Source organism: Rutidosis leptorrhynchoides, chromosome 11 (assembly GCF_046630445.1).
Source record: "Rutidosis leptorrhynchoides isolate AG116_Rl617_1_P2 chromosome 11, CSIRO_AGI_Rlap_v1, whole genome shotgun sequence".
In the NCBI taxonomy this organism is placed as follows: Eukaryota; Viridiplantae; Streptophyta; class Magnoliopsida; order Asterales; family Asteraceae; genus Rutidosis; species Rutidosis leptorrhynchoides.
Genome location: NC_092343.1, coordinates 85,645,102 through 85,667,726, shown reverse-complemented (window position 1 = coordinate 85,667,726; position 22,625 = coordinate 85,645,102). Strand labels below are relative to the sequence as shown.

Here is a 22,625-nt window from a genome sequence, read left to right as displayed (position 1 = left end):
TCTGAATAAATTATACCTTAATTTCATTTAACCCATATTTAATCTGTTTCACTTTCATTTTCTAAAACTATTTTTCTTCATCCTAATCCATACATCTCGGCCCAACAATTTGTTTTAAAGAGTCACGGCCCAACATACATTAACATATTTCGGCCCAAGTGGAGATTATCTATTATCTCGGCCCAAATTTCTTGCAAGCCCATTATTTTGTTAAATAGATCACAAACCCAACAACTTCTCTTGATAATTAAAAAAATTGTTGTACTGGCTTGGGTTCGAACCCAAGACCTCTCGTTCAAGAAAAACACCCCTAAACCATTGCTCTGCTACTAGTTTTTCTTTTTTTAATTCGTCCCGTGAATTCTTTAACCCATTTTCTGTTCGTTTTCATCTTCCTCGTTATTATTATTATTATTATTATTATTATTATTATTATTATTATTATTATTATTATTATTATTATTATTATTATTATTATTATTATTTTCGTTTAAGGTGGTGACCGATGTGGGTTGCAAATGGAAACAGGAATAGCTGCAATTTGTCGTGTTTCCCGACCGGACAGAAACAGTAACCAAGTAATAAGTTCGGTTGGTGATGTTATGGTGTTCAATGGTGATGTTTAGGCCGTAAAATAGGAAAAATAGCAGTTACGTAGGCTTCAAATTGAAAGCCTGCTCGAAGAATAAAACTGCAGCAAATTTTGTTTGAGTAGAACCGTTCCGGCAACTGTGACGTGGTGGTGGTTTCCAACTTGTAACAGAAACAGTAGGTGGCGGTTTGGAACAAGGTGGAAGAGGAAAGTGACCAAGGTGGTGGTGTTTTCATGGTGATAATATGGTAGCAAGTATAGCGGTGTTTCTGCGTTTCACAAAGGTGTGAGGGAGGGAGGGAGAGATAGAGAGAGAGAGAGAGATTGAGGGTGGCGGTTTGTTATGGTGCTCCGGTGGTGTGGGTGTTGGAAAGCCGAGAGTGGTGGTGACTATAATCGTTCAAGAACAAGGGGGTTTGAAGTGGGTGTTCATGTGGTGTTCTACGATTGTGGTTCATGGTGATATGGTGAAGGTAGTAAGTTGGTGAAGTTGTAGAAAAAAAATATGGTTGATGAATGTTTTCAATATGCAGAAGCTTTATGATTATATATCTATATGCATAGAATATGTATGTATATGTATATAATGAAAAAGTTAAAAGCAAGTTACCACTTGCATCTTAAAAGTAATCTCACCCGTGATTTTAATTTGTATGCTTTCTACCGACACTATTTCTCGAATGATTATATAGTGTCCATTGCTAAACAGTTAGCGTATAAAAGTGTTCCTAAAAATTTCAAATTTTTAGATTAAATATAATTAATTATTTCACTCATTAACTGTTTGAAACCTGATCAAAAAGGGTCAATAATTATTTATTTTGTGTTCCAATTAACATGTACGGAGTACTAAAATTTAAACTAAGAAAATAAAAATATTTTTGACAAATCTAAAACCTTCGTAATCAATTTACAGTCCAACTTTTATTTCAATCCTTCATGAATATGTACAATATCTATATTAAAACTAACAAAACATCAATCGAGTGTTACTGACGTTTGCCAATTAAGCTCGAAACCATTCATTTTCCATTTACTCTCTCTTTATATATAATTAGTTTTAAATAACAAGTTTTATCTCATAAATATATATTATATAAAATAGATTTAATATTATTTTATATATTTCCAAGTAGTATTTATATACACACACACACATATATATATATATATATATATATATATATATATATATATATATATATATATATATATATATATATATATATATATATATATATATATATATTTGTAATAGTAGTTTTCATTATATCGCATATTATTTTACATATTTATTTCCAACAATTAACTCATATATTATTTCAAATAATATTTCAAATTATTATATATATGTATCTATTTACAATTAGTTGTTCGTGAATCGTCGAAAACCAGTCGAAGGTCAATTGAATATATGAAACACTTAAAAATTTTGAGATCCAACCTAACAGACTTTGCTTATCGTGTTGAAATTACACTATCGTATCGAGAGTTTGGTTTAAAATTAGTCGAAATTTTCCGGGACGTGACAAACGTCCTTGTGAATAATTTAATATCTTGTACTTTGCGTTTTGAATCTTGTACTCTTGTAATTTTGAGACGTTTCTTATCAATAATTAGAACCTCATTGATTGTATTTTGTACTTTTGAGCTTTTTGGTCATTTGCGTCTTCAATTCGTCGAATCTATCTTTTGTCTTCACCTTTTATTATTTAAACGAATATCACTTGTAAATAGAACAATTGCAACTAAAAGATTGTCTTTCTTGAGGAATAATGCTATGAAATATATGTTCGTTTTTAGCATTATCAGTGGTGTTTGCTACAAAACACACACGGTACGTGCTAAGTGCCGTCATGGTAGGGGCCCGGATGTGCCGCCCCCCGATGAGGGAAATGGTGTTGTTCGTTTTGTGCTTCATAATTTTACCAAGCCATTAGCTCCCTCTTCTCCTGCTCGACTTTGTATTGAGGATGGGTCGGTGCGTGATTATAACGATGGTTTTGACGTGGCTCTCCTTGATCGTTTGTTCTCTAAGGGGTTTCGCACGGTTAAGTCTATCCCTCCCAAGTGTCGTTTGGGGTTTTCTCGGGTTTTGAAAGGTGCTCTTGATAAGGTGATCTCTAAGCCTGATGACATTTCTTGTTGGGTCTCTTTGTTGGTGTTACCCCTTTGTACCCTTAAAACCTTTCGGCTATGGAGTAGTCGTGAGTCTAGGTCTTCGATAAAGCGTCGGCATCAGGAAGAGAATATTTCCCGTGCTATTTGCTCTTGGGGGACAGCGGGTGGAAGTTTACAGCTTGTGAGAGAGTATTTGGCAGAGGATTCTCCTATGTTGTCAGTGGTTGATGATGAAGTCCTTGATTTGGAAGAGCGTAATATTAAGCAGTGTCGTAGGAAGATTTGTGATGGCCATTACACCGCTGCAGCTCGTGTTCTTTCTTCATCAGGCGTTGCTCCTTATAATGACGCCACACTGGCGGACTTGCTGTCTAAGCACCCTTCTTCTTTAGCTCCATCCTTGCCTGATATGCCGGTTGATCAACTTCACCTCGTTACGACTTATGCTGTTGTTTTGGGCCAGATTAAAAGTTTTCCTCGGGGCACATCATGTGGTAGGGATAGTTTACGTGCACAACACTTTATGGATTGCTTGAGTGGTGCTGCTGTGGCAGTCTTGGATGAGTTGGTTGGCTCTATTACCGGGGTCGTTAATCTCTTTCTAGCTGGAAGGTGCCCTATGGAATTAGGAGAGTATATAGCTAGTGCTCCCCTCACACCGCTTGTCAAGCCCGGCGGTGGTCTTCGTCCTATAGCTGTGGGTACTGTTTGGCGACGTCTTGTTTCGAAGGTTGGCGCTGTTATGGTTGGCCAGTCTTTGGGAAGTTACTTCGATGGTCTTCAATTTGGTGTTGGTGTTTCTTCAGGTGGTGAGGCAATTCTTCATGCTGTTAATCGGTTGATTGAGGATCGTGGCTCTGATGTTGGCCTCTCTATGTTATTAGTTGATTTTCAAAATGCTTTCAATCTAGTTGATCGTACGGTCATGTTGCGTGAAGTTCGCCGCCTTTGTCCGAGCATTTCTCGGTGGGTTGAATTTTGCTACTCTAATCCAGCCAGATTGTATTATGGAAACCACACCTTATGGTCTTCTCAGGGGGGTGCAACAGGGTGATCCCCTTGGTCCGCTGCTTTTTGCTTTGGTCTTACAACCCTTGGTTTCTAAAATCAGAGATAATTTTGAGGTTTGTCTTCAGGCGTGGTATTTGGATGATGGCACTATTATTGGGGACACTTTGGTGGTGGGGAAGGTTTTGCATTTGATTATGGAGGATGGGCCTCGTTTTGGGCTACATCTCAACGTTGAAAAAACAGAAATTTTCTGGCCTACGGAGGACCCTCGCAGCAGGCAAGTAGGTGTCTTTCCTCCTAATATTGCTCGACCTTTAAATGGTGTTAAGTTGCTTGGGGCCCCCGCAAGTTCCGATCCTGGTTTTAGTGGTGAACTGGTGATGCAAAGGGTGACCAAGTCCATTGCGCTTATGGATAAGGTTGCTAAGCTTGATGATCCTCAGTGTGAGTTGTTGTTGCTTAGGGCATGTACGAGAGTTTCTAAACTCTACTTTACCTTGCGTACTTGTCCTCCTAGTATATTTGAGGCGGCTCAACGCGCTTTCGATGGAGCCCTTCGATCTTCCTTGGAGCGTATTGTTACTGCTTCAGGGCCTGGGTTTGGTGATTGGCAGTGGCGGCTTGCCACCTTGCCATTGGCATTTGGAGGGCTTGGTGTTTATTCCGCTGGAGATGTTCGTCATTATGCTTCTGTGGCTTCTCGCTTACAGTCTGCTGGGTTGCAGACCAAGCTCCTACGTCATGCGGGTATTGTTGGTCTAGGTCGTGCTTTTGAAGATGCATTGAGTCTGTTTAATAAAACGGTTGGGTTTGATATTTAAGGTAATCCGAGTGAGGTCGCTGCCCCAATACTCATGAAGAAATTGGGAGATGTTTATTTCACAAAGGTTACCGCTTCTGCTGAATCCACTTTTTCGTTATCTCCCCGACAATCGGCCTTATGGAAATCACAGCAGGGTGATCACACCTCTGCTTGGCTAAGGGCAGTCCCTATTTTGGGGTTGGGTCAGACGATGAACGCAAAGACTTACCGATGCGTGTTGTGCTACCGGTTGGGTGTTCCATTGTTCTCTATCTCGACGGCATGCTCTGCCTGTTCAAGGGTTTTTACTGGGGATATTTTCGGGGATCACGCGGTGTCTTGTGCTGGTATGGTGGGTATTAAGCATCGACATAATGTTGTTCGGGATTCCCTTGTTGATGTTTGTTTTCGATCTGGGATTTCAGCGAGAAAGGATGTTGACATTGGATTGTCTGGAGGGAACGACAGGGCCCTCAGACCGCAGATGTGTTACTTTATTCCTGGGAGTGTGGTCGCGATGTTTGTGTTGACTTGACAGGGTCTTCTCCTTTGACACAGTCTGGGCTTTCTGACTTTGTCCCTGGACGTGCTGTGGTTGATGCGGCTCGTCGGAAGCGGGTCAAATACGAATCTAGCTGTCAGGCGATTGGTTATGGTTTCATTCCTTTCGCATTTTCTTCCCTTGGGGAATTAGAGAAGTAGGCTGTTTCTTTGCTAAAGCGGGTTCAGAAGAGTTCGATGACGCAAGATATTGGTGCCGGTGCTGCTGCTCATATTTTTACTAGGATAGGTTTTGCTATTGCTAGAGGTGTGGGGGCCCAGATTGTCTCTAGGCTTCCCACTAATTTTTTGTAAGTTCTAAAACTTTTAAGTTTATTATAATAATAATAATAATAATAATAATAATAATAATAATAATAATAATAATAATAATAATAATAATAATAATAATAATAATGTTATAATTCAGTAGGCTTATAACTACCTTTAGTGGTTCTTGACTGTAGAAGGTATATAGAGATAGAGATACTATAAAACGGAGAAAACAAGGGTTGAACAAAGGTATGAGTAATTGGTTTTTATTTATAGAAAAATGTACAATGAGAGTTTGGTGGCATTTGAAATCTATAGAGAGAGAGAGAGAGTTTATGTTTAACCAAAAAATACACACTCTAAACTCTAACTCAACACACCTATTTATAACCAAAAAAATATACTATGCAATATATTATAATAATAAAATTATCATCCAATTATTATTTTTATAACACTCCCCCTTGGATGACAATTTTATTAGAGAATAACTAGTACTGCCTCGTTAAAAACCTTGCTAAAGAAAACCCTTTGGGATAAAACTTTAACTAAGGGAAAAAGAGTGCAGCATAGAGTTGACTCCCCCTCAAGTAGGCAACGCCTGAGTTGTTACATCTTCTGAACATGCCTCATGCCAATATTATGAACGTGTGTTCTGAAAATAGCAGTTGGAAGTGCTTTGGTGAAAAGGTCAGCAGAGTTTTTGCTGGACTGAACATATCTCATTTCAATCTGGTTGTCCTTAATGAGATTTTGAGTGTATGAGAAGAATCTAGGAGGTATGTGTTTTGTTCGGTCACTTTTGATATACCCTTCTTTCATCTGTGTTATGCAAGCTACATTATCTTCATAGATAGTTGTTGGACTTTTATCCCGTTCTAGTCCACAAGAATCAGTAATGAGTTGTGTCATTGATCTCAACCAAAAACATTCCCGAGTAGCTTCATGTAATGCAATTACTTCAGCATGATTTGATGATGTTGCAACAAGTGTTTGTTTTTGAGAACGCCATGATATTGCGGTACCTCCATTTAGGAATACATATCCATTTTGAGATTTAGCTTTATGTGGATCAGATAAATAACCTGCATCTGCATAACCAACCAAATCTTGTTTTGATTCGTTAGAATAAAATAATCCTAAATCAGTAGTTCCTCGAAGGTATCGAAATATGTGTTTGATCCCATTCCAGTGTCTTTTGGTAGGAGCTGAGCTGAACCTTGTCAACAAATTAACTGCAAAAGAAATGTCAGGTCTTGTACAATTTGTAAGATACATAAGAGCTCCAATTGCACTAAGATATGGTACTTCTGGTCCCAGGATATCTTCATGATCTTCACAGGGACGAAATGGATCAGTGTCAACATTAAGTGATCTAACAACCATAGGAGTACTTAATGGTTTTGCCTTGTCCATATTAAAACGTTTTAAAATCTTTTCAGTATATGTTGTTTGATGTACAAGTAAACCATTAGGCATATGTTCAATTTGTAAACCAAGGCAATACTTGGTTTTTCCGAGATCTTTCATTTCAAATTCTTTCTTTGGAAGTTGAATGGCTTCATGGATCTCTTTATTTGTACCTATGATATTAAGATCATCAACATAAACAGCTATGATCACATATCCAGATGTTGTTTTCTTAATGAAAACACATGGGCAAATAAGATTATTGGTATACCCTTTGCTTATCAAGTAATCACTTAATCGTTTATACCACATGCGACCCGATTGTTTCAACCCATATAAAGACCTTTGTAACTTGATTGAGTACATTTCTTTGGGTTTTGCATTGGTTGCTTCTGATACCTTAAATCCTTCAGGTATCTTCATATATATATCACTATCAAGTGATCCATAAAGATAAGCAGTCACAACATCCATGAGATGCATTTCTAAATTTTTAGAAACTGCCAGGCTGATTAAGTATCTAAAAGTAATTGCATCCATAACAGGAGAATAAGTTTCCTCATAATCAATTCCCGGTCTTTGAGAAAAACCTTGAGCTACAAGTCTAGCTTTATACCTTGTAATTTCATTTTTCTCATTTCTTTTTCGCACAAAAATCCATCTATACCCTACAGGTTTCACATCTTTAGGTGTGAGCAAAATAGATCCGAAAACTTTTCTTTTATTGAGCGATTCAATTTCAGCTCGTATTGCTCCTTTCCAATGATCCCAATCATGTCTATTTTGACATTCCATGACAGATTTTGGTTCTGGATCATCATCATCATTCATGATGTAATATGCAACATTATATGAAAATATCTCATCAAGATTTTTCATTTCATTCCGGTTCCATACTATTTTTGAATGTGCATAATTGATTGCAATTTCTGTATTGACATCATCAATCTCCTCTGCAGAAGGAGTATTGATTTGTGGTTCTTCTTGAACACTTTCTTTTACCTCATTATCAGCTGATTTTCTTTTTCGAGGATTTTTATCTTTGGAACCAATTGGTCTACCACGTTTCAGGCGTGGCAAAGACTCATGAGTGATTTTATTGTCAGCTTTTGGAATTTCAATTCGAGCTGGAGCATTTACTGCTGGTATATATGATTTAGTCACTCTTTTTGTATCTGTAAATGCATCAGGCAATTTATTCGCAAGTTCTTGTATATGCATTATTTTTTGAACTTCGATCTCGCATTCTTTTGTGCGAGGATCAAGATACATTAATTGAGGTTCACACCATGAAACATCATTTTCTTTATTTTTTATTTCTCCCCCTAATCTAGGGAATAATGTTTCATTAAATTGACAATCAGCAAAACGTGCTGTAAAAACATCACCCGTCATGGGTTCAATATATCTTATTATTGAAGATGTTTCATATCCAACATATATTCCCATCCTTCTTTGAGGACCCATTTTAGTGCGTTGTGGTGGTGCGATAGGGACATAAACCGCACAACCAAATGTTCTAAGGTGGGAAATATTTGGCTGATGGCCAAAAGCAAGTTGCAAAGGAGAATATGTATGACTTGCGTTTGGTCTAATGCGAATCAATGATGCAGCATGCAAAATTGCATGGCCCCATACAGATACTGGGAGTTTTGTTCTCATTATCAATGGTCTAGCTATTAACTGCAATCGTTTAATTAGTGATTCAGCTAAACCATTTTGTGTATGCACATGAGCAACAGGATGTTCAACAACAATCCCAATAGACATGCAAAAATCATTAAATGCTTGAGATGTAAACTCACCAGCATTATCCAGCCTTACCCTTTTAATAGTATAATCAGGAAAATGTGCTCTCAATTTAATAATTTGAGCAAGAAATTTTGCAAATGCCATGTTTCTACTTGATAATAGACAAACATGAGACCATCTACTAGATGCGTCTATTAGGACCATAAAATATCTAAATGGTCCACATGGTGGATGAATTGGTCCACATATATCACCTTGAATTCTTTCAAGAAACATTGGTGATTCTTTTTCAACCTTAAGAGGTGATGGTCTTATTATCAATTTTCCAAGTGAGCATGATGTACATGGGATAAGTGCATCATGAGGGATCCTTTGATCCGCCAATGGATGTCCATGTGTATTTTGTATTATTCTTTTCATCATTGTTGATCCTGGGTGGCCTAATCTCTCATGCCACAAACTGATCATTACAGGATCACATGATTTTTCTTTAACTACCACATTTACTTCAGGTACATTTATATGTGTATAATGTAAACCAGAATGAAGTCTTGGTAGTTTTTCAATTACACGATTCTTATCAGTGATACTTAAATATTTTTCATTTTCGGTTGTCACTGACTGATAATCATATCCATTTTGGTATATGTCGGAGAAACTTAACAAATTTCTCTTTGACATGGGAGAAAATAAGGCGTTATTTATCAGAAAATTCGTACCATTTGGTAACATGAATTTTGCCTTTCCCATTCCTTTTATTAAGTCCACAGGACCTGATATAGTATGTATAGTTCCTTCCGTTGCTTTCAAGTCTGTGAAATACTTTTTAGATTTGAGTATGGTGTGAGTGGCACCACTGTCTGCAATACAAATATCTCCACCATTTGACTGATTTTTTACTCCGGCAGTATACATCATGAACTTCAAAAAAAAATATGAGAAACAAATAATGAGTACATAATTCATCAATATATTACATTCAAAACATGTTACAAACGATAGCACATAATAAGGAAATATGTAGTAAACTAGATATGGTGTAGATTGAAAATCTACAACCATTTATTTAACGAGAACATATAATAGGATATCTATATCTATATATAGATATTAGAAATTTATTCATTAAAGTGGTCATAAGTTGGCTCAGTGATTTTTGTATCAAGGTCATCTACAAGATTTGCTTCTTTTCCTTTTCCCTTTAGGGATTCTTGATACCGATTAACGGAATGCTGATTTGTTCGGCAGTTTTTAGACCAGTGGCCAATTTTACCACATCGGTAACAAGAATCTTCAACATTCTTTGAAGAGCCTTCTTCAACATTGTGATTTGTGGGATTGTATGATGTTTGGATTTTATAATTTTGTGGATTATTATTTCTTTGTCCACGACCACGACCACCACGACCACGACCACCACCACGACCATTACCATAAGGGTGATTTCGAACATAGTTATGATTTTTATTATTGTTATGGTAATTTCCATGATGATGGTTTTGGCCAATATGGCTACGACCTTGTCCACGCCCTCGTCCATGTGCATTTCTTCTTTTATTATTATTATTGTTAATAGCATTAGCTTCAGAAAATGCTAGAGCACCGGTAGGACGAGATTCTTGATTTTTCATCAGTAATTCTTTATTAACTTCTGCAACTAAGAGATAAGTTTGAAGTTTGGAAAAAGTTTTATAATTTTGCAATCTTAAATTTTCTTGCACAGTTATGTTTGCAGAATGCATTGTGGAGAAAGTTTTCTCCATCATATCAGCATCACTTATTTCTTGACCACAAAATTGAAGTTTTGAACGGATCTTGAACATGGCCGAGCTGTATTCACTTACCTTTTTGAAATCTTGGAACCTTAGATTTCTCCATTCTTCCCTCGCAGCCGGGAGTAATATTTCCTTTTGATTATCGAATCTACTCTTGATACTTTCCCATAAAACATGTGGATCTTTGATAGTGAGAAACATATGTTTTAAGGTGGTATCAATATGTTTGCGAATAAAAGCAATTGATTTTAATTTATCTTGATCGGAACAAGTATTATTTTCTTTTAAAGTTTCTAGAATACCCAATGATCCAAGATTTATTTCTACGTCCATAACCCATGATGTGTAGTTTGTTCCCGATACGTCTAAGGCATCAAACTCAAGCTTTGATAAGTTTGACATTTTCTATTTTCAGAAAGATGAACAACATAAATCATAATCATAATCATAATAATTTATTTATTTTTCATAGACAAATAGCAACATGAAATTAGAATTAGTTTAGATTCATAAGTAGCAAACAAATGAATAATGGTATGATTACAAATAATAATATCATAAAGGAATATAGGTTCATATTATATTATTAATGATATTATTATAATATATATTAAGTTATAATATATATCATTATAATATATTTTTCTTATTTTAACCTTTAAGATTTCATTTTAATAAAAATACAAACTACTTTTTCTATTTTTAAATTTTAAGATAAAAATACAAACTACTTTTTCTATTTTTAACTTTTAAGATTTACTTTTAATAAAAATACAAACTACTTTTTCTATTTTAACTTTTAAGATTTACTTTTAATAAAAATACAAACTACTTTTTCTATTTTAACTTTTAAGATTTACTTTTAATAAAAATACAAACTACTTTTTTTTTATTTTAACTTTTAAGATTATAAATTTAAGAATAAACATTAGTATGCATGAAATAAATAATGATTAATTGCATAAGTAATCATAAATGTTAGATAACATATAAAGACCCCATCGTATTCGTATTGATCGGAATTAATCTCGACCCATGGTACCATGTTGTCAAATGACGTGTTGCGTACATAAAGTACCGTGTTGTCAAATGACGTGTTGCGTACAATCATGAGGTCTTATTAACATAAATATAAATGTTAGTGAAGTTAATAAGAGTTAGATTACAGAAAATATAATTCAGGCGGTATAACCGGCCATATATAACATAAATATAAATGTTAGTGAACATAAATGTAAATGTTAGTATACATAAATAAATGTTAGATAACATAAATGTAAATGTTAGTATACATAAATAAATGTTAGATAACATAAATGTAAATTAGGCGACAGTGTCGACCATATATCATTTAGGTGGTATAACCGACCATATATTAGTTAGGTGGCAGAGCCAACCATATTTAGTATAAATGTTGAGATAATCGTGCTGATAACGTGTTATAATTCAGTAGGCTTATAACTACCTTTAGTGGTTCTTGACTGTAGAAGGTATATAGAGATAGAGATACTATAAAACGGAGAAAACAAGGGTTGAACAAAGGTATGAGTAATTGGTTTTTATTTATAGAAAAATGTACAATGAGAGTTTGGTGGCATTTGAAATCTATAGAGAGAGAGAGAGAGTTTATGTTTAACCAAAAAATACACACTCTAAACTCTAACTCAACACACCTATTTATAACCAAAAAAATATACTATGCAATATATTATAATAATAAAATTATCATCCAATTATTATTTTTATAACAAATAATAATAATAATAATAATAATAATAATAATAATAATAATAAACTCCTCTAAACACCAAAGTTGATTTCTAGAATGATAGTTTGACCTTGTAAAGCGATGGTTTGTTTCCTATTGGTTGATTTTTTAATGAGACTTTTATAATATTTGCGATTATAATTGCAGTGTGGAACTTCTATTATTCAACGTCAATTAATACGGAAAGACCACATCTTTATAATGACTTCACAATAAGAAATCCTTTGTGAATGTTGGGCGTATATAACTGAAATGACTATTATTTATAATTAATTTGATATTACTATTATTTATATAAACATTTTTTAGAGCTAAACTTGAGCCTTCCTAGAATATTTTGGAGCCGAGTAATGTAGTGTAAAAAGTTGTCCAGTTATTGAGCTGGGATTGAACCTATTTTTAAGTGTCGAGATGAACTCAAATCATGTTTAACTTGAATTCGACTCGAGTTGATCACGCTTCAGTGGCGATTCCAAGTGTTGATTGGTGGTGTTCCTCGATACTTTGGATCATTTTTACAAAGTATCATTAAAATTTAAAATTGTATATAACTCCATTTAACTTTATTACATGATCCCTTATATTGTTATTATTTGTAGTTTTTTTTTTATGATAAACAATCACTCAATATAATTAACCCATTTCGGAACCTAATCTAGAATTGTCATATAGTATATATTTTTCTAATACTCCGTACAAGTTATATGACTCATAAGAAATCAAATGAATATTACTTTTAACAACATCGAGGTACACCTCCAATAAAGCCATTGTGGGTTTCAGTTCAAGGATACATATTTGAGAATCTAGTTCTTTTCTGAACGGAGATATCAATATCGAATGCTCTCAATTGTCACCCACACACGCGTTAGGAGGAAATCCAAATCGCGACGATATTGACAGCACCATCATTTAGAAAGAATGGCGAAAGAGGCCTCCTTGCATTGCCCAACTAGAGCGAACAGCCTTATTGCGTTGCGGTCCTAAGTAGCTATGGGGTGTTGATGTACTTGGAACCTAGACCGGTTACCTGAGTATGGCAGTTCGGTACCCCACCATAGACCTTCTCAAATCGCATTGATGTTGACAATACTATTAAAAGTTGAAAACTGATCTCTGCTTGAAGTGAGAATATAACTTGAGTTGACAGTACCCCAAGTTGGATTCCACCCCTATACCACTAGAGCCAAACTTCGATGGTTTGAGAATCCAGTAGGAAAATTCGTATACATAAAAAAATATATAATAATAAAAGAAAAACTCTAAGTAAGCTATATAGAAATTGTTCATCGCTTTGGTGGAACATATGCAATATTGGTCATTATTTTTTTACAAGCAATGACAAAGTTACAAGTTCCAGGAAGCTAGAAATTAAAATAGATAAGAAATGAAAATTATCATAAAAAAAAATACAAATACATTTAAATAATACTCAGTAAATGATAAAATTATTGAAGTACTCGCATCATGTCCTTAAATTCAGAAAAATCAACACGACCATCGTGATTCAAGTCAACTGAAGATATCATCATCTTCACTCTACCAATTTCATTAGCTTCATTAAACCCTAGCTTACTAAGCACAATTTGCAACTCATTCGCTGATATAAATCCGTCTCCATTTTCATCAAACACTTTAAACGCTTCGTTTAAATCCGCTTCCTCTTGATCTTCTTTATTTACAGCCTCTTCTTCAACAGAATCATCTAAACCAAATAAAAAATCATTAATAGACGTATGCAACTTAACAAAATCATCATACGCTAGTCCTGCGTTACCAGGACGAACGTATGATTTAATAATTGCATCCAAATCATTTGTGGACGTATTCGTATCAAGGCCTAAAAGACTTAAGGCACGTGTTAACTCATCTATGGTTAATAATGAGTCGTGATTGGTGTCGAATAGGTCAAATATTCGACGTAGACGTAGAGAGTTGAGGCTCGGTGAACGGAGTCTAAACGAGTTGTTGGAGAGGGATTTGAGAAGAGGTGATTTAGGAATAGAAATTGGTGTACGTGTTTCCATTGGTATGTTTTGTTTTTGTGTTTGCAAGATGAAGAAATGGTATGTGAGAAATGAATTGAGGGAGATTTATATAAATAAAAGTAAAGTCCACTTGTTATTTAAAATTGAAAAATCAACACGCTTTTCAAGTTATACATGGTTGAAGAAAAAAGGAATAATTATAGCAAGAAATTTTTTTATATAAAATATACTCATAACTTTTAACATTACTTGGAGGACCGTCAACTTTATTGCTATTTCCTGACTTGTTCTTGTTATACGTCAACTGAGAAAGAATTAGAGCATTATTTTTATGAAAAAAGTATATAATTTACATTTTTAAACTTTTTTCTTCCAATATTGTAATACCATTAAAATTAAAAAAGGAAGGTAAAAGAAAATATTTTGCTCCTCCTGCGTATTGTTCTAGCTTCCAGCTTCCATTTTAGACAAAAGACACGAACGAGAAGCGCTTTCATATGATCTTGTTTTACTTAGACATCTAGCTATCATTCGTCTAAGACATTTGTGTTGTATATCTTCAAGACGGTGTCATGGGCAACGTTCGGTCTTGAAAGTAGTCTTGGTCATTTCGTCTTATACAACACGCTAAGAAATGTCTGTTTATGTGTATTAATATGTTTGTGTGGATACAACATATGTTACTCTTGTTGTCACGATTGATAGGTTTCCATTTAAGTTGATACTTTATTTTTGGTGTTGATTTGGTGTTGATGTGCTAATTAAGAAGTCGAGTTTTGAGTATCACCGTAGTAAGTGTTTTTTAACTTATGAGTAGTGTATTTTTATGAAGATTAATTTTGTGTCACAATTAATTTTGTTACTCATATTCCCATTTTGTTTCTAGCTAGCATACTTGGCTATTTTTATTATTTTTACCTTTATTAATGAACAATAAGAATATGGATAGTGCCTTTAAAAAAAAAAAAATAAGAATATGGATAGTTAAATATTTAAAATGAGCATTCCCATAAAAATGTATGTATGGCGGGCACATGATTTTATCAGTTACGTTCCAATCTCACATGGATATAGGTTTATGTCTATCACATGGCTGATATTAATATTCTGATTATCAATTAATCCCTTTAACATAGCATGTTCATAACATGTTTATACTAGTGTAATCAAGTGATATTATTGAAAAAATCGTTATTTATGACCCATTTGATTATAAATCATAGTTACATCATGTTACTTTTGAAGGTAATGTGATTAAAAACAAGTGATAAGCAACTTACACACTCAATACAAATTTATTTACGAATATATCTACAAGGAGTTTGAACCCCTAACCGTGCTAGTTGAAAGGCTCCTCAAAGAACTAACAAGCAGAAGAGGTTGTGACCAAACCAGCTTTCACCACATACTATCCATCGCCCAAAGTGCAAGCCTTATAATATGCAAGAGAAAAGAAAAAGTTTGAAAACGCGACTACACGAAGGGTAAATCCATCCAAGATTGTCATGTGTCAACGACATACTGACAATGTCAACAATGCACGAGAAAACAATGTAAAGGAAAATGTTGATCTGCTAACTTTGACATCTAACGGATATAATATGGATGGAACTGTTTGACCTCTACTATAAGGCAGGAACGATGACAGCCAAGTAATGAAGAAGCTTGATGGGCTATTTGAACGAGCCACCTTACGTTGATGTTTATGTAAGCCTAGGACGCAAGTTTCAACTTGGGGGGTCGTGAACAGAGATCTATCACTAATTCTCGCATAATATTCAAAGAAGCTGAGTATTGATGATCTCTTGAAACTTGAACCAAAATTCTTCCTTGCTGGTAAAAGATTTTCTAAGATTTTAAAGGGTGATATCTCTTTGCCATCATCAAATAGGTGAGATTGTTGAGTCAATTACCTATTTATGATTTAATTATGAAAAAATGAATATATTACCACTAAATGTGTTTATGTGCGACTGGCTAGCATTAGCGTAGAAGTTCAAAATGTTGTAAACAACCTCTAGTGTAGTGTCATAGTGTATTTGGTTGTGTTGTCTGCCTGTCTGACTTATCAGCATAAGAGTAGTCAGCAATTGGGATTCCTGAAAAATCAGCAGATGATCATAGAGGTCTCAGCCGAAGACTCACAATATCCGCATTGACAAAGTATGTATATGCTCCAAGCCATAGTTTGTTTCCTAAAGTTATCAAACCAGAGGTGACATTCGACTAACTCAAGGAATGCAGATGTATATCGCATGCGCAGTTCACGTGATATAGTTTGTCAACGCCTTGGGAATAGTTCAATTTATTTGATTATTCCTTTAGACATATAATGTAACACCTGTTTTACCGATCAATAATTTCGTAAGTAATCATATTGATTTTTGACTTTTTTGCTCTGTTGGTTCCTGTATAATACACCATATTGCTAACAGCGTCCCTCGAGTTTTTTTGCCTTTAGAATTCTTTGTTTTTAAAAAATTTGCAATCAGCATCCCTCCGTCAAACTATCGTTAAAAAGGTATGTTAATTCTAAACATGTGCATAACATGTGAGGGTAAAATTGTCTTTCCACACTTAATCTTCATCTAAATGCTTGTTATTTTCCAAAATTACAAACCCTAATTAAAAAAAACTAGAAACTAATCCTCAAAAAGTGATAGAACACCAAAAATTATCAAAACACTTTGATGAAATTAATCCTCAAAATTAATTCCATAAGCTTCCATAGGCATCGACTAAGGACTTTTATGAAGCAACTTTGATCAAAACAACAACAACAACCAAAATTGATGATGAACATGGATGTTTTTGTTGAATATGAAGATGAAAATTGATTTTGATTTTCGGACAGTTTTACTCTTCAATTCCTTCATGAAATATGTTCCAAATCAATCACATAAGCTTCGAAAATTATCATTTTCATCTGTAACATCATTTTTCTCGCAGATTTGATCCAAATCAAAATAGTTGACTTTTTCTCATAAACTTTGACCTCAAAATTCTTCCTTAATTTTGCGAGTTGAGATTTACGAATTTTCAGACACCTTCACGATGTTATACCTCACAACTCTGAATTTTTTACTTTTTGTTTATCATTCAAGATCGATCTGAAGCTCAATCAAATGCGTTTTCGGTTAAATGAAGAACACAAGATCAAACACTTCAAAGTTGTTGTTGTTGATGTAATCTGATGTTGAATGAGAGTTAGGTTTCAATTGTAGATCACTAATTCATGTTCAGTTTGTGATTTTGAACATCAATGAGATGAATAAAGATCTGAAATCGAAGGTGTACGTAAAAGATATATGTCTGGTACATGATAGATAGGTTGAACACACAAAGGAGTTGCTCTAGTATTTCATTGTCTGATGTGATAATATAATATGTATGAAATCTAATCATAAAAATTGGTTAAAAAAAATGGGTTTCACCAAATTGAAACACACACACACACACACACACACATATATATATATATATATATATACATATATATATATATATATATATATATATATATATATATATATATATATATATTGCTGGTTAGTGATCCAATGATAATATTCAAATATTAAACACATTGTTTTGATAATGACACTAAGTCTTATGTGCTTAAATAAGGTATAGAACAATACAAGTTCACAAGCCTACACAATCTATAGTAAACGACCAATACACAAAATAGTCAAGTCAAAAGAGTCAATTGAAAAAACACTGGAGGAGCACGGCTGGATCCATGGTCGACTGCAGGTCAGACCATGGGATGCTCTGTACCTTGGTTCTTCGAAACAAGGTGCACGGTCGACTCCACGGTCAGCTGATATGCCCGAATCAGACGGTTTATTTGTGCGGTGTCGTTAGGCCGCAAAATGTCAATTCGAGATATCAACGGGAGAAGTTGATTGTTTAATTTATATATGCTGGGCCTAAATCTATTATTCCTTCCTATGGGTTAGCAAGGGCAAATATGACCTAGGGTCGTTCCTTGAGCGGTCGAATTTGAAACGGAGCTTATTCAGATAATTTAGTAATTAAGATTGGGCTTATATACAATTTAGTATCCAAGACTAGTGGCCAGGTACACCTTGTGTGGAGAGGCAGGATCCTTTTGGTTCCAATAAATTGGCGACTGTTCGGAAAATCCAACAACCAAGTTCAACCGGTTTATTCTAGACACCGCTTTATCCGGAATATCAAATTGCGTAAAGACAATAGTTGGGTTGATTTGATTTATAATTGTATTTAAAATATTAAAGCAATATAATTAAAATAAGCTAGCTAGCATGCAACAACTAAGGACAGAGAAGACGTGGTTCACCATGATTTAAAATAACGTAGTGTCGGGATGATTGCGAGACACTCTTTGGATAGATATACCTTGGTGTGAACACTATATTCCCTACTAAGCGGTATCCCGATTAGCATGTCACGAGGAACTTGGCTTTGAAGATTCTGATCAGATGGACTATGCTCAACTCTCGACGCTTTATCTGGTTTAAGGATATAAGCGGCCCATCTTGGATGCAATGCATACCTTGGGCGCACGAATAAAGTAGCATAGCCTTATATAGATAATATCCAACCTTTCTTAACACCTTAGTGTATCACCCAAGTGAGTGGTTATGATTGTGTTTCGAATTCTTTTCTGTCAATGGTTTGGTAAAATCTAAGGGTTTGTAGACAAATTAGAACATCTAATAGTTCTCAGTCATCCTTGAAGATTCATAAGCTTAGTTTGTATTGTAGTGCATTAAATTCCCATTTATGATTTAAACCAGTCCTTACTTAAATCTACCCAATAAATCCCTTAGTTATCCACCATGTATGTGATGACCCGAAAATTTCTGACCAAATTTAAACTTTATCTTTAAATGATTTAATGTTTTCGACACGATAAGCAAAGTCTGTAATTTGAGTCACGAAAGTTTTGGAACTATATTCATGTAATCAATTATTCTTTGACTGTTCTCGAAGATTCACGAACAATATATATATAATTTAATGTGCATATATATATATATGATTTCAAGTTTTTTAGTAAACGATAGTAACATTCGATTATTGATTCGATTGATATTTAGATAAGTTAACTAAAACGTTTAAGATGAACCAGTAAAACACTAATTTCCTACAGTATTTTCGAATTTCTACAGTACCCGAAAAGCTACAGTGTTTTTAAAAATCACTATTTGCTACAGTAAAACACTATTTTAAAATGAATATATATATATATATATATATATATATATATATATATATATATATATATATATACTACGAGACGATGATTTATAGAAGCAAATAACCAAAACACTTAATTGATTAAAGCTACACTTCGAGTGACATAGTTTATCAATGATTAAGTTTAATTTTTGATAATGGTACACGTCGCGTAACGAAAAGTACTAGTTTTCTAAGCGTACAAAAATGCATTCGAGAAACTGGAACTGGGACATAAGTCGAGTGACAACGTACGAGTCAACGGACCAAAAATTACAAGTCCACCATGCACGTGAATTTAATATAATATATAATTAATTATATAAATTAATTATATTATAATTATATTTAATTATGTCGACAAGCGTTAGGACAAAATCAGATGTGAGCTGGAAATGGGAGCCATGCGATCGCATGGCATCCCCTCACACAAACCATGCGATCGCATGGCTGTGGTGGACAGGCCAGGTCTATAAAGCTCGAAAGTTTTTTAGTTTGTGTATCACTCTATCTCTCGCACACATACACTTACATAATATTATTATTATTATTATTATTATTATTATTATTATTATTATTATTATTATTATTATTATTATTATTATTATTATTATTATTATCAAGATTAATATTATTATTAATCTTATAATTAGGAGTATTATTATTAGTATATTACATAAAATACTACGACGAGGTTATAAGCGTGTCACTTTCAAAAATGGGTTTTCGAGCGGGATAGAGCTAAGGAAACTATGGGTTATAACTATGGAGGTTATGGGTAATGTTCATGGGTATTATTCGCAAGTCAAACCTAGGGTTTATCATCTCAGTTGCGTCTACGTACTTTCCTGCAATATTGAATCACAATATTGATACGTGAGCATTTATATCTTATCTTTTATATATTAATTATGTATCCATGTCTAGTGCTCGAGTATATATATAGTTATGCATGTTTGTATGCTAAATTTCGTCGTTAAACAGTTTATAATGAATCACGAATTAAATACATATATTACTGGTAAAAGGTATATGATATACATGTTTTTGGAAAGCTAACGAAAAATCAATAACTTTTCATTTAGATATCGAATAATTTTGATGAACGGATTAAAAGATATGATCAACTGAATTATGATTGACGTTAATTGAAATTGCTTTTGAATCTGCAATTAAGATTTAAACAACTTGTTTATGAGATTGATAAATTGGATTTTTGAATATTACCAACCGAGTAAATGAATCCTTATATACGGTACGTCTCGTTTTGTTGAACTTTTGTCAAAATTGACTTTTTGAAACGACTTTGGATAACTTTTGTATGTCGATCTCGAGCATTAGAATTGTGATACACTATGACCAGACCTAGCTTGATAGACATTTATTGACCAACATATGTTCTCTAGGTTGAGATCTACGGTTATTTGGTAATACGAGTTTCAGTCACATTTTGGTGAACGACTTTACATGCTGCTAAGGTGAGTTTCATTTGCTCCCTTTTTAATTGCTTTTGCAATCTATATTTTTGGGCTGAGAATACATGCACTTTATTTTAAACGCAATGGATACAAGTACATACTAAATTCTACACTGAGTTTGAACCGAAAATCCCTTAGCTTTGGTAACTAGTAACTGCCAGTTATAAGAACTGGTGGGCGCGAGTAGTAGTATATGGATCCATAGGGCTTGATATCCCCGTCCGAGCTAGAGCACTAGCCTTTTAACGGACGTATGCTATTTGAGAAGCGTACACGTTGGTTTGCGTGTATTATTAAGATGATTATACAAAGGGTATAAATTATATATACGTTAAGTTTAGTTACCAGGGTGCTCAATTTTGTAGAATATTTTGATAAACGTTTCTGGATGAAACAACTGAAATCTTGTGATCCACCTTTATGTACAGATTATGCAAAACATTAAAACTATGAACTCACCAACCTTTGTGTTGACACTTGTTAGCATGTTTATTCTCAGGTTCCCTAGAAGTCTTTCGCTGTTTGCTTATATGTTAGACAAGCTATGTGCATGGAGTCTTACATGGCATATTTTTCAAGGAAACGTTGCATTCACCAAATCATCACCATGTATCTTATTTTGACTGCATTGTCAACGGAAGTACTATTGTAAACTATTATTTACGGTGATTGTCTATATGTAGAAATCATCAGATGTCGAAAACCTTTGATTTAAATATTCATTTATGGTGTGCCTTTTCAAAAGAATGCAATGTTTACAAAACGTATCATATAGAGGTCAAATACCTCGCAATGAAATCGATGAATGACGTGTTCGTCCATATGGATTTGGAGCGATCGTCACAATGTACTAGACTTAAAGTGGTTCCATAGCTTCTAACCTTGACCATGCCCAAGTGGTCCTATAGTACATCAACACTGTACTCTACTGTTGCAACAGTATTTCCTCGAGTCTTATACTCTTGACCAATGTCTTGATCTGGTCCTACAGTAATTCCCCATGTACTTTATAGTATTTCCGATGGGTTCATACATTGACCAATGTATAAACACAGATAACTAATTACCTTTATAATAGTTGACTTTATAAAAGGTTTTAATCACGTTTATTAGTGGAAGGACGATAATAATGAGGTTTAATATCATAGATAGAAAGCGAGTACGAAACGATAATCATCCCTAACTAACATTATTAAATCATGGCAAACAATCAAGCAATTACTCACACATCATGGCAACAAGCATTTCTAATATTAATAAATAACAAACATCAAACAAGAATATTATAATAAATTAATAAAAGAAAGGATAGATGTTACCGAATAATGTCGGCAGAATAACACTTGTATTTCTTCATAATATCCATAGCGTTACAATGCTCGATAGCTTCTACTACTAACTACATACTAATCTCCTATTGATCACTAGAGAGCGACAATAGAGAGATAATTACATTTCATAATCTCTGTACTTTTCTCTCTATAGAATCTAGAGAGAGAAAGTAGAGAGAGAACTAATCTCCTATAGATCACTAGAGAGAGACTATAGAGAGATATTTGAGAGAGAAGTGAAGAATTGGTGCGTGTTGAAATGAATGCAAAAAGCTCCTTAAATAGGCAAAATTTTCCTGGCAAACGGCTGGCGGGCCGTTTGGCAGGCCGTTTACCAGGGAAAGCCATTTTTGGTGCCAGTTTGCTGGCAGGCCATTTTTCCTTATAGCAGGCCGTTTGGCAAGCCGTTTGGCAAGCCGTTTGGCAAGCCGTTTGCTGGATCGTAACTTGTCTTTCACTGTTTTCGCTCTAGAATCTTCGTTTTAGCTCCGTTTTTGACGATTCTTGCGCCCACGCGTTCGTAATTGAATATCCTACAACATGATAGTAAAATATTAA

At 34.3% G+C, this 22,625-nt stretch overlaps 1 protein-coding gene across 1 annotated transcript; it reads right to left on the bottom strand.

Annotated features, from left to right (window-relative positions):
- Positions 1–13,316: 13,316 nt before the first annotated feature.
- Positions 13,317–14,125, bottom strand: LOC139876757 (calcium-binding allergen Bet v 3-like). The gene has a single exon (XM_071864132.1). It carries the CDS (start codon positions 14,069–14,071, stop codon positions 13,493–13,495), a length of 579 nt encoding a protein of 192 aa, XP_071720233.1. The 5' UTR covers positions 14,072–14,125; the 3' UTR covers positions 13,317–13,492.
- Positions 14,126–22,625: the final 8,500 nt, after the last annotated feature.